At 37.1% G+C, this 13,971-nt stretch overlaps 1 protein-coding gene across 1 annotated transcript in view; it reads right to left on the reverse strand.

The window, feature by feature from the left end:
• LOC136048342 (nephrocan-like) overlaps window positions 1-13,971 on the reverse strand; it is a 17,577-nt gene continuing 3,606 nt past the window's right edge. Inside the window, exons 3-5 of the mRNA XM_065735981.1 lie at window positions 9,390-9,534; window positions 3,441-4,342; window positions 1-448 (exon numbers count right to left, since the gene is read on the reverse strand). Of these exons, the coding sequence (XP_065592053.1) occupies window positions 1-448; window positions 3,441-4,342; window positions 9,390-9,534 (1,495 nt within the window). The remainder of the gene's footprint in view (window positions 449-3,440; window positions 4,343-9,389; window positions 9,535-13,971) is intronic.

Here is a 13,971-nt window from a genome sequence, read left to right on the forward strand (position 1 = left end):
TTAATCTAGTTCATAATCATAGTAATCATCATCTGTATTTACTGCAACACTGGAGGGCTCATTGGGTTTCATTTTCTTTCTGTCCTCCTTGCCTTTTTCTGTGGAAGACAGATTTTCTTCACACTGCTGCAGGATCTTTTTGGAAGACATCCAGCTTTCTCCTCGGCTTTCTGCTGGTGCTGCACACTGCCCTCCCCTGACATCCGTTCCTTTGGCCACCAACACACCTCTGGTTCTCAGAAGGTCACAGGTGCAATTCCAAGGGTTTCCATCTAAATAGAGATGCCGGAGACGAGGTAAATACTCTAAGACTTTGCGATCCAAGGCAGATATCTTGTTGTTCCTTAAATTTAAAACCTGAAGCTGTTTCAAGTCCTTCAGTTCTTGTTCTCCAACATCTTCTATGTCATTTCCCTTTAGATCCAATCTAGCAAGGGTATCTGGAAGCCTGAATAAAAATAAAACAACACAGGTGTGTTATATTCACTGTACTGATTCTGCTTGTGCCCAGGCATATCTGGTCCTGAAATGTTCATGTGCTTTTTTTTATATATTTGAAATTGTTGGAATACTGTCTATGCATGGTTGAATGGTTTCCCCAAATTATTGCAGTTCTAACCTATACTAACCTGCTTTACTACGTAGTAAGCTGCATATTCAGTTTAGTGCCAAGTAAGCTTAAAAATGTTTTTTCTTTTTTATTTAATGCCATAAGTGTGCCAATGATCAAATGATAGCAGCATGAAAGACCATTAGTTTTGAAAAGGATATCAACTCTACTCCCTCAAGTACTTCTGTGTATGATTTGTTTCAAAAAGTCTTTTAGTTCATAACTAAATCTTTACTAGAATAATTTTTCTTCTTTTTTCCTTATTTCTTGTTCTCTTGCTGCCAGCAGATTCAAAACTTAAACTTGAAAGTAGTCCATCTGATAATAGACTTCATACTTCTTAAAACATCATTAACAAGGAAAATATAACTGCTTTTCATGGTCTTTTGAAATAGTACTATAGAGAATTATAACTGATCATATTTAAAAGAATAAAAAAAGCCAGTGATCTCAAGATACGATACTGGCTGATGAATATCGTGCCTTGTAATTTGTGTGATAAGACTTCTATTTCAGAAGTCTAGCTTATTTATAATCTTCTTCTGCTCCTGTCAGTGAAAACTGTTTGATAGAAAAGCCAGTTCATTTGTGCTTTTAAGAAAATGAATTTGAAAATAACTTAAAATCATTTTACTCCTTTGGTATGCAAGATGATGAGATTATGAACTTGGTTAGAGATTGTAAGGAAAGTTGTTCAGGAAAACTCTCCGACAAACTATAAATAATAATACCAAGAACTTTTTAGACTTGAGCAGCAGTGTCCCACGATCCATAAAGGCTGATCTGGCTTTGTCTCAATGAAATGATTTGAGATAGCTGTGAGAATTAGTAAGATGGCACACTATGATCCTCACTGGCTGTTTTTTGTGAAGCTGAATTTGGCCCCTTGCGCTGAAGGGTGGTTTCCGTTTTTACACAGACCCCACAACTTCGGTGGGAATATTTCAAGAGTAAGGGAGTTCTCTACTGTGCTGTATTCCCTGGGTGAGATGAGGATTTTGTGTGTTGAAGTGGTGAGTCATTCCACAGGTTTTACCAGTGCTTTTAGCTGCTGTGTGTTGATTTTGAAACCTAACTACAGTTGATAATAATTTTCCAGTATGACACCATGATGAGAAAGGTGTTCTCTGAGGTAAAATCCCAGAGCCAATGATGTCAAAGGCAATAGGATATCACCTGGGATATTTATCCAGATTACAGTCTAAAGCCTGTACAGTCTGACTGTACCAATGTTTGGCTTTGCAGCTGTATTTGACTTCAAGTTCTGTTGGTCTTGAGGAAGTAAATGCATTCAGGTATGTGCTGTGTGATCCTGCTGCTGGCAGAGGAGCCATGGACATTCAGGAGCTGACCATGAGAACCATACTGCTGCTGCTCCAGAGGCTGTTGCCAGTCTTCTTCCTGCACTCTGGACATTCCCTGCAAGATTTTCTGGAGTTTGAGCTCTACTCTATGAGTCCTGAAAATACTTGGTCTTGTGACTTGTGATTTTCTAAAGAAAATTTCACTATTTGCATTCTTTGTTTAATGTCCCATTAATTATGCCACATTAACTATAGTCTTTAACCTGTGATAGTTCTGTCAGTAGTAATACTTTTATATCTGTGTCCATGTAACTAACTGGTGCTCAACAGATAGTTGTATGGACACACACAAGTAGATTAGGTACATGGATGCACACAAAATACATACATTTTACTTCTCCACATTTCTTTCCTACTCTATGTTCACAGCCTCTCCTTGAGATTTGTGTATTTTGAAAATAAGACCCAATATTTCCCTAACAGCTGTACTTCTCAGTGGCTAATAGAGAACTCCTTCCTGTTAATTCTCTTGACTAGGAGGGTTGTAAAATAAGATGGATTAGACAGTACTAATGTAACTTGAAAGCATTAAGCATTCCTGTCAAGCCAGACTGAAATCAAATATTTATACACCACTAAATCACTTTCTGATTGTAAAGCTTCAACCAAATAGATTCAAATGCTAAAGTATCTCATGGTAAATGAATTTAAATTTTATTGCATTATTTATTTGGGCAGTTAGACTTGTCCACAACCGTGAAAACAGAGCTTAATAGTGCAGTTGTGTTAGAGAAGTTGATGTTAAGGGAATTACATAATTATTTGTATGCCATCTTGTTGCACAGCTTTTTGAAATAACAAAATTGCCATTTTATATCAGGCCAGCCTCCATTTGGTTTAACACATCACCTCTGATAATGGCCAGGACCAACACTGTGAGCAAGGCTTTAAGGAATAGCGTGTGCCCAACGAAAATGCTCCTTTGGCTGGAATTTTGCTTAGAGCCTGAAGCAGGAGACTTTATAAGCAATCCAAGAACTTTATAATGTGTGAATTTAATGAAGTTAGGAATGATAATATCCACTGAAAAACACATTCTTTTCGACCAGACTCAGCTCCTGAAATCTTAATATTTTATCAATAATAAATGGTGTGATTGGCGGAAACTTCAGCTTTAAACATGTTATCTTTTTTTTTATTGAATGCTTTATTAATTTTGTGTAATGGGAGAAGATAAATACAAGCTGCAGTATAACTTCTCTATCACTGTTGCACTCTCCTAGCAGATTCCTCTTATTCATGTATTAATTAAATAAAACAGCCTTACTGGCAGAGAAATATGAAAGGAGAAGGATCACCAGGGACCGCAGATATAACGAAAACAGCTAATCAGTGCTAATTAGTTCCAGTAATGGCAGATGGTTTATGGTATGGATAGACTTCCACTATGACCAGTTCTGAATGCAATTTTCTTCACTTTGGCCCTCATTCTCATAATCTAAGGATGGAGAGATGGCATCACTTGCCTCAGTGGGATAGAAATGAGGAGATTCTGTTCCAGTGCTAGGTTAGAAAGCTGCGCACAGTGCTGAAGAGCTCCTGCCTCAAATATGCTGACGGCGTTGTTGTCAAGAAACAAGTGTTTCAGATCCTGTAGTCCTTGGAAGTCTTGCACTGTCACTCTCTGAATCAGGTTATTGCTGCAGTCAAGTTTCTGCAGTCTGCCTGGCAGCCTGAGCGGCAGAGCCTGGAGCTGGTTCTTAGAGAGCTCCAGTGTTGTTAAGTTAGGAAGGAGCTGGGCACCATCTACTGATGTCAGCTGATTTTCTGAAAGGAAGAACTCAGACAAGTTTTCTAGATGTTTCATATCTCGAAGTCTTACTGTTTTAAGTTGATTTTTCTCTAGTTTTAGTGACAGCAAGGACTTGGGTAGATCAAGGGGCACTTTTGTCAGAAAGTTTCCACTTAAACTGAGAAACTGTAGATTTTCAAAAGATGCAAAGAAGCTGGCTGGGAGAGAGTTCAGTTTATTGTCAGCCATGCTCAGATATTTCAGCCTTGGAAGCTGAAGTGGTGCAGACACAGATTCCATGTTGTTGCCATCCAGAATGAGACTCTGTAAATTGCAAAGGGAAGAAAATGCACTCGAAGGCAGACTTGCAATCAAATTGTTCCTGATATCAAGCACTCTTAGTTTTACCAAACCTTCAAAATCAGTCGCGTGCAAAGTGTTGATGGAATTATCGGCGAGTTTTAAAATTTCAAGGCCAGATGGGAGGAAGATGGGTATTTGCTTTAGCTGATTTTTGTAGAGTTCCAGGGACTTCAAGGTGCTCAGAGTTTTAAAAGTGTTGTTTTCTATTGATTCTGTGCCACTGCATGACAGGACTAGCTCTTCAAGGGCCGACATTCTTCTGAAGTCAGTAATCTTAAAGAGATAAAAGATAAAAATAATTCATGTGACAGTATGCAGTATTTATAAGACACCCCACAGATTACTTGTTCTGGATGCTCTGACCATTGCTACCATGTGTTCTTATAGAATAAGATATGAAGAGAAATGGACCAGTAAGAAAAGAGGTGTCTATAGGTACCTTCAGTTTGCCTGTATTTACTTATGTTTCTAGAATTATGTTAAGTCCAGATTGTGTCTGGTTTTGAGCGAAGACACAAGTTCAAAGAAGGAGTATTCCTTTTATTTCTGTCTGGAATGAAGGCTACGTAAAATAGATAGCTATTGTCACCAGGGGCAGAAATCCTTGCAGTGAGTAGGTGAATGTTATATATGCAGGTTTTGTGTTTATCATACAGCCATTTCTATACATTGTTACTGCAGCATTACTTCCCCAGATATATGGCCATCTCCTCTCCTCCCTGCTATGAATTTTTGACAGGAAACTAAACCTGTATTTCTTCATCCTCTCCACTATCTCTTCTTTGAAGTGTAAACCTCGCCATATTGAGATGACCAATCCAAAAGTATGAGATCAGTTTGGTCTGAAAATCTTGTGTGTGGAACAAATTGCTTTTACAACAATTTAGTTTTTTGTTATTTTGTAATAAAGAGATGCTTTGGAGTGTTAAATGAAACTTAGATGTTGAGTGTGACCATTATATATAGGGGTATATTAATTGTTTCTTTTTATTTTCTTCTGTTCTGTTGGAACCTGCTTGCTTATCAAGCATGCCATCTTGTGTCTCAGGTTAATAAATGAATGTAACTGGCAGTTACTCTAAGCCAAGAAATGAGGAAGGATGGAATGAGAGTGAATCTGGGAGTTGTCAGGACACGAGTTACTTACACAGCACTTCTTTGAAAGATGCTGCCCATTGGCCTACGTGCTTGTTTTCTAAAAATTTGTTCATAAGGGAATCACAGAAATCTCAGAGCAAGATGATTAGGTGTTCTGCATAGAAGAGGCAGGAATGTATGTTCTTCTATTCTTCCTTCAGGTGTCTGGTAAGCATCATCAGTACTTAGCAGCAGCAAATGCTAAACTAACGTTATAGTCTGCATGGTATTTTCCTTGAGCTCATTAGCTGCCAGCATGTTTTAGACTCACTGAGTAACACTACAAAGCTTGTGTAATCCGTGACAAATGTGCATGGAGGACAATATAAATCATTTTGCAGCTTATGTTCCGCAGAGTAGTTTTGTTTTATGATCCTGATTGTACACATTTGACTGTCATATGTGTGTATCTTTAATCAGCTCAGGAAGGTGAAATAAAAGATTCCTTCCTGCTTCATTAATCCAATTTTTATATGTTTCTGAGTTGTATCTCTTTAGTTTATCCACAGACTCCTCATTTTAATTTCTGTTAAAATTAGAGCCTATATAGCTATGTAAAACAAATCAATTTTCATTCTGCTTTGGTATTCTCAGTTGTCTTTTACTTCATCTTGCAAAGTCATTCCTGAACACTGCAATATTTGATGTAGTTAGCAGAAAATTATAGGTATGGAACCTCTATTGATTCAGGTTTCTCCATCAGTTATGCTTGATTTCAATGAGGGAATTTACTTCCACTGGGGAAAAAAAAAATCTCAGGAGTAAATGGAGAAAGCTGGCCATTGTCTGTTTTTCTGTAATTGCAGTTTAGAGATACATGTATATTCATCAATTTTCTAAATAACAGTTGTAGAATTGTATGTCCTGTTTTGGTCATGATTAGGAGGCCAATCTTGCAAAGGTTTGTCACAAGAAGCCCCATAGAAATGAACTTCATTGCTCAAAGGCAGAAAGGAATAGTCACATGTAAGTGATAAAACACAACTAAGGAAATGAAAACAAACATAAATCTTTATAAATTAAACACATTTTCTCTTGTAAGTTCAAAAGGAATATTTCCTGTTTTCCCTGAGTTGATTGCTGTATGTTTCTAAGAGGCTTAGTTTTGTCTCATTAAGTGGCAGAGAGTTATGTGAAGGTCCATGTACAGACATACAGATGTGTTGAAGAATCTTAGGCTTCTTAATGTGGATTGCTTTAGTTTCTATTTCCCACCTATTCGGTAGGCTTCATCAGGCTTTGTGAACTGGGGTTTGTTTTAAGCAGTTCCTTAAAACAGCTGCTTATCGTATAGGCCAAAGAAGCAACTTTCTTTTAACAGATAAAAAACATGTATTAATATAGCTAGAAGTAAACTAAATGTTAAAGTGAGAGTAAAAAGTTTATAGTTGTTCTTCAAATGAAGGATTTGGAAATTGTTGAAAAAAGATACTAAAAGCAGTCCAGTTTTGTTACTACAAGCTCTGTTTGTAGCAACCCCTTTTTTGTAAAAATACCAAAAGCAAAAAACCCAACTAGTCTTGTAATGGTGACCATCCCTGTCAAGAAAAAGTACAAAATGGATGTGAACAAAACAGATTTGCTTTTTTCTTCCTTTTCTTCAAAACATACTATATTTAGCATAGAAGCTTATTTTCAATTTCTTTATTTTTAATACTAACCATCGTTAAGTCCAGAAGTAATTACTGCTCAGTTTGAGAGAATATTTGCTTATTCTTCTGAGGCTACTAGTTTCCAAACCATATTTATTATATGTGAATAATTGCATATAAGAGCCTGATGGAAGTCACCTGTGAAAAGTCTAGGCTTAGATTCAACTTCTTTTTGAAAATGTTTTCTTTTTTCTAAGATTGCAAATGAAGCAATTAAAAAGAAAGGAAGAACAAAACAATCAAACATACACACACATACACACAAAAGAAAAACCCAAATAGGACAAAAATCCAAAGAACTATCGAGTTCCCCTAGCACTTCTAGATATGTAGTTTACAAGCAGAAATCAAAACCTGTTTCTATAAACACTATTATATATGCCAAATGGAATTGTTCATCTGTGTTAAATGAAGCATATGTATTTACAATGTCAGGAAATCAAAAGCATGATTTGTCAGAGAAGATTGAAAAAAATCTATTCACAAACCCCATTTAATCTTAAGTATAGAATTTACATAATTACAGGCAAATAGCATAAAAGGGCTTATTTTCTTTCAGAGTAAAGCTCGTAGTAGAAGTAAGACACACTGATTGCTCAGTGAAATTAATATATAAAGTGAAAAATTCTTTCCTTAGATGGTGTTATGCACCATTTGTTGGCCCTGAACAGTCACAAAACATTTATTCTACTGCTCTATTCACTTATAACCAATGTTAGAATGCTTTATAACAAATACCTGCCTTTTTCTCTAGCCAGAACCTAAGGCTGCTTTACTAGTAGAGTTACTGAGGTTGCACAAGACCTCCAGGATCATCTAGTCTAACTGTCTACCCACCACCAATATTTCCCCACTAAACTGCGTCCCTTAGTACAGTATCTTATCCAGGGATGCTGACTCCACCACCTTCCTGAGCAGACCATTCCAGTGCCTGACCACTCTTTCAGAGAAAAAACTTTTCCTGATATTCAACCTGAATCTCTCCTTGTGCAACTTCAAGCCTTTCCCTCTGATCCTATTGCTGTTTACACAGGAGAAAAGGGCTGACCCCCACCTTGCACAACCTCCTTTCAGGTAGCTGCAGAGCGCAATAATGTCTCCTGTAAGCCTCCTCCAGGCTAAACAATCCCAGTTCCCCCATAAGACTTGTGCTCACAAGCTTGTGCAGACCCCTCACAAGCTTCATTGCCCTTCTCTGGGCAGACACAGAAGGTATTTCCTGTAATGAGATGCCCAAAACTGGACACAGTACTTGAGTTGTGAGTACAGGGTAACTTAGGAATAGCTGACAGGTATGGACAAATAGCCTAGGAAAAGAAAAATAGCTCATCTTCATTATTTTTCAATAAATAAATAAATAAAGACAACAATTCTTTTGTACAGAAGATCTATTTCCTCATAAGAATTCATTGAAGAGTTCATTAGTTTTACACACTTGCACATAGCACGTTGATATAGCTATATCATATGAATAAACTTTGACTCGTGTAGGTATGTTAACTACAATAAGAAAATCATGGACAACAGTAACAGCTAAAAGAAAAGTAAACTACTCCACTGAGTTAAACCGTAAAATGATTCAGGCTGTTTCTGAGTGGGCATCAGGTATCTCAGCTGTTGCCTTAGGCTGCCTTTTAGCCCATTTTGCTCAGCCCTGAGAACAAAATCAAAGATGCAGTTAAGGAAGCATTCTTTGTAAGAGAACAAGTATACTTACAAGTAAAAGTATTTCTCCCAAAATGTGCATTTCTTACTATTGGTAATAAAGTGACACATAAGAAATATGCATAATAGGGCAAGTGTACAATACAGGTGGTTATAGTTCCCTTGTGTCTACCTTTAGAAGTTATATTTATTAAATATGTTTTAGGATGGAAAAGAGAAAAGTGCAGCTCCCACCTCCAGTGCAGATGGATAACGTGCACTGATAATGACTTTAATAATGATTCAGCGATGCCTCAATTAGAAAAAACAGTTGTTTTTATGGCTCTGGGTAGATGGCAATACTAGGTAGACCTAGTATTGCTTTTATCAACTCACACTGCCTTGGTCTCTAACAGTGTGTGATCAAGCCTTAATTACTAACTCCCACTGTAATTTCTAATAGCATTTTTATCTGAAAAAGGATAAAGGAGAGGAAAAAGAATCGATTTCATTCTAGCTACGTAAAACCATTTGCTGTGGAAAAGTATTACATTGCATCAAAAGCAGAAAAAGCTTTCAACAAATTAAAAAATAACTCTTGAAGTCAGTTATTTGATTATTTAAAAATGGTTTGATCCTTTAAAAACAAGTTAACATTTGGCTCCTTGTGTGAGTGACTGTTTCTTGAGCTGCATATGAAAAAGAACATGGGTAGATATTTACATGTATTTCACAAGTGGTTAAAACCAAAAACAAATCTGTCACCATTTTACCAGCTTTTAGAACCTGGAATAAGATTCTCCTTTCCCTTCTAAGTCCACCACCTGAGAAAAATGATTTACAGATACAGCACATCGTATGTAGTATTTCCACTGGATTTTTCCTACCTGGAGTTGCTTAATTTTGCTGTGGCTGATGTAGAGCCTCCTAGTAGTGAAAGGAATCTCTCTGGGGATCTCTGTAGCTCTGTAGCACTGCACTGACTGGGTATGGTCACAGCTGCATCTTCTTGGGCAAGCAGTACTCACACTACTGTGAGAAGAAAACAAAAAGACTAAAAGGTAGGATAAATGCATCTTCCAAAACAGGAGGTCTGAAATTGTCTCAGCAACATATAATGTGAATTAAGCACCAAAGTCCTTTTTATAGCATGAAATCTGATAAAAGGATATTATGACTGTGTATTTTATCCCAGTGAAAAAACAGCAAAAACAATACCGTAATTTGCCTGGGTTAAAATGTTGGCAGGCATTACAAAGAGTGAGAAACTAAAACAGTGATAAGGTGTCTTTACATTTGCAGGTATGTGAAATTAGTGTTATTTATTACCTGACATTTAATCTGCAAACATCCATATTATCTCCACTTTCCTAGTTTTGTTAAATGTGCCACCACAGAATTAGTGGGGAAAAGATAAAGAGCTGTTTTATAGTGGGGCTGTAAAACCTTTGTATCTTCTGTGACCCAGCATTAGAAACTGTAAAAAATAACTACAACCAACACTGAAGCTTTTTTCCTCCTCTCTATGCACTGTTAAGACAAAAGACAAAACAAAACAAAACAACCAACCTACCAAAAAAAACCCAAAAACCAAAAAACAAAGTCCAAACCCAGGTGGCTGTTGTTTTAAAACTAAAACATTCTATTAGCTTTCTGCATATTTGCCATACAGCTGAGTGCTGTTGATTGGTATACATTTTCGTAAGATTGTATAAAATCTAGGTTTCCTGAGTTGTTAATTAAAGTTTAATTGCTGTTGTATTTGAAAAAACACGTGAAACAGTTGAAACAAGCAGTGGGCAGTAAGACTCATGCATCCCATGGCAGATGGAAAACACTGAGGTTCTCCTTGTGGTTTTTTCTCTACTCTGAGAGCTTTTTTATGTATCTATTAGCTGTGCCAGCCAGAGATGCACAGTTTGGAAAGGTGACATTTTGGCATCTGATACTTTCAGGAGTCTTCAATGCATTTTTGTTTCTTTTTCTTCTTATTATTAATCAATTTATAACATATGAAGAAAGTGCACTTAGGAAACTCATCTCTCATCACAGTGCTTTGTATTGTTATCTGTTTCCTATCATCCTCTCCATATTTTCAGAAGTAGCTAATCCTAGTCCTTGAATTCAGAATGAGGGTGGTCATTTTTCCAACAGAAAATGATGTCAAGTTGATTTGACAAATGGGTAACTGAACTGGAGACAGTCTTGTATAGGAATGCCTATTTGATGCAGTTGGTTTTATTCTGGACAACTGCCATATTCCATACTAAAGATCTTTCTGTCTCCTTTATCCCGTATGCTGCAAGTACAGAACTTCAACCTAGCATCTGCAAAACCAAGCAGCAAGAGCAGAAAACTCATTCCTAAAGCAACGTGCTGAACTGGCAAGTTTAACAGTCTGTGGAGAAAAATCCTGCCTAACTTATGCCATCTCGGTCAGCTGCAAAAAATGAGTGGGTGAGCAGGACTTGCAATGGTGTTTTAAAGCAAGCATTTTAACATATCTCAATGTGTTTGATAGCTGTTTTTGTTCTAAGAGAGACAAAGTACCCAGACAGAATTTAAAACCTTTCTGCATTCTGCATTACTTGTGGTATATTTTAGCATGACCTGGAACAGACTTTGCTCCTGTTTTGTCTGTTGACTTGAGTGTAAGTAGAAGTCACTGAGACAGTAATGTTTGGAATCTTACAGAGATATTTGTGTTCCTCAGAAACGTCATCGAAAAGTAAGTCAGATCAAAATGTATTCTTTACAGTTTAGAGTACTGCAGAGTCAATCTGAAAATGCCTTTAAATAAGATCGATATATTGCATTCTTCGGTATTCTGTATATTTGAAGTAACTCAACTGATGTTGGAATTTGCAGCTGTAGTTACAAGGTAGCACCACAGGACGGTGCCATACTGTTGGCTTTGCACATTTTTGAGCAGTAGCTGTATTCTTGGTCTTATTTTTTCAAAATAACTGAAGGAACATTCATTGATTTTCTACCTTAGATATGTGATATTAACAACAATGATTTAAACAGGAATAATATTAGGGATCCATTATTTTTTGAAACATGTCTGCTTCGAGCAGCTTGGTATTTTAAAGGGAGAGCTATGAAAGATGAACCTATTCCTTTTGCCTTGTGCAAATGCTGATACGAGTCCAGCAGAACCAATGCGTTTGCTTTTGCACAAAACTATGTGCTGTGTTTTTTTAGTGATTCTGAGCAACCTGCTGGTAAGAGAACTGATGAGAATCACACGATAGTGTGAGTGAAAGCCTAACAGGAATATGTGAACTACACATGGGGAAGCAAAGCTCACTCAGTTAGCATGGTCTTTGTCTCTGGAAAGGAGATACTGCAAGAAAAGACTGGATTGTGAGCTGCAGAGAGCATGGGTAGCAGCTGGGTCACTGAGGGATACCATACACAAGTAGTTTGGCAGCTGGGAGCTGCTGAGCGGTGGCGTATGCTTGAAAGAATCCTTGGCATATTTAGCTGCCATATGCTATCAAGTGCCTCCTATGGAGTACGTGTGAATTTATAAGTATTTTTTACTGGAGCTTTTTAACTTAGATTTGGAATAGTTTTTCACAGATACAACAAATGGTGTTTGTCTACCACAAAGATTACCTCCAATCAGTCTCTTCTCTCTAGCCTGGATAGACCTGCTAAGGGAAATAATCATAACACTGTTTTTAAAAACATTGTGTTTCCTTTAATCATGTGTTGAATTAATTTCAACCGCTTTTCAGAAATGTTTCTTAAACAAAGAGCCTCAGAGCATTACACTGAATTAAGACACATTCCAGGGAATTTAGTTATATCTAATAAATATGAAGATTATAAATGTATCAATAGTAATTTTGTGTTTTATTCATACAAAATAAATCTGCAAGTAGAGTTTCACAAAGACAATGGTAGGCTTGTCTGAAAATGATGTCTCAATCTTCTCTGTAGGCCAAGAACTTTGTGGAAATATATTACCTGCTTTCATAGTATGTGGAGAACATACTTTCTAACTCCAGGCAAGTTCATCTTCATACACTGGGAATAGCTGCTGAATGTCTTAAAGCAGGTTTTTCCTCCACAAAGTAAGTAGGTAGCTGGCTACACAGAAGAGATGAAAGTGATAGCCCCCTTTGAATTTCTCACATTTCACCTGTCTGTGGCAACTGTGCATTCCCGAGGAACTAGCACAGTAAAGCCTATTGAAAAGAAACAAAACTCTGTTAAACAAGAATCCACATATCAAAGAGTTTTAGACCCTGCCAGTTTTATGATAGTGCTGAGGAATGCCATCCAAGATGAAATGTGGCTGAGGCAGACACCTGGAGGAGATCAGTTTAAATAATGTCACACGCATGAACAAAAGCACAGGTTGGTATGATGAAAGCTTTTTAGATTTTGTTGTTTTTACCAATAATGATCGAAAAAAATTAAGACAGTCCCAAGTGGAATGAAGAGTGGAGGATAAAGAGGGCAAATAAAATGGTTGAATTTATTCTCAACCTAGAATTTGGACACACCGGTCTTTGGTATAGATCTTTAGTTACCTTATTTGAGGCTGTGCCTAAAAATAAGGTGGCAGGGATGGATCATGCAACCAATACTGTGACAACAGATGATATTTTCCAAGAGCTTTGCTCATACAAAACTGACTCAGATCAGTAGTTAACAATTGTAATCTGCGAGGGCTTTTCAGAGGGCCTGTAAGAGGTGAGTTAGCACTGGCTTTTGCAGTTCCTATTGCTATCTTTAACCATTAAGAAGAGTCTGCTAGAACTGATGACCAAATAGGATATGAACAGAGCTTAAATTATATAAAAATCAGCTGCTCTTGAAACTGTGAGGCATGGAGGAGTCTGAAGCAGCAGTTTCCCAAATTATACCCACCACATGCACAAAAAGATGTTTTCATCCTGCCATGCTATAAGAGCCAAATATTTTTAGGACATGCTTTACCGATTTAAAATAAATAAATAAATAAAATCATAATGAGATTAAGTGGATACGTAGAAATAAACATGGGAAGAAGACTGCATTAAGAGCAGTAAAAAAGAAAAAATGATCCAAACAAGTAACTTGAAGAAGTTGCCTTGTGTAAAGAGATCACTAAGGAATGAACGCTCCCTTAGGATAGGGGTGAACAATTCATTGCTCCCATGGAGTCCCTGTGCTGACTGTAAAAGACAGCATCCCTGAGCCTGCAAAGAAGGAATAATCTATAATATAAACATATAAAAGGTTTCATTTTGTTAGCAGAAATTGTCTGTAATGACAACTAAAAATCTGAGGTGGGAGCAGATAACTTCCTCCTCTTCAGCATGCTTTCAAAAGCGTGTTTCAATAATCTACAGCTCCATTTTAGGACATGAAATTCTTGCTTCATCTCAAAATTTCTCCCATTCTTTAGTACTGCAAAACATTCTGTGTTTCCCCTTTGCTGCCTCTGTCCGTGGCTGTACACCCAGCTGG

The sequence above is a fragment of the Cyrtonyx montezumae genome, unplaced genomic scaffold (genome assembly GCF_038088225.1).
Source record: "Cyrtonyx montezumae isolate F1298 unplaced genomic scaffold, pur_monq_1.0 scaffold_0, whole genome shotgun sequence".
NCBI classification, from domain to species: domain Eukaryota; kingdom Metazoa; phylum Chordata; class Aves; order Galliformes; family Odontophoridae; genus Cyrtonyx; species Cyrtonyx montezumae.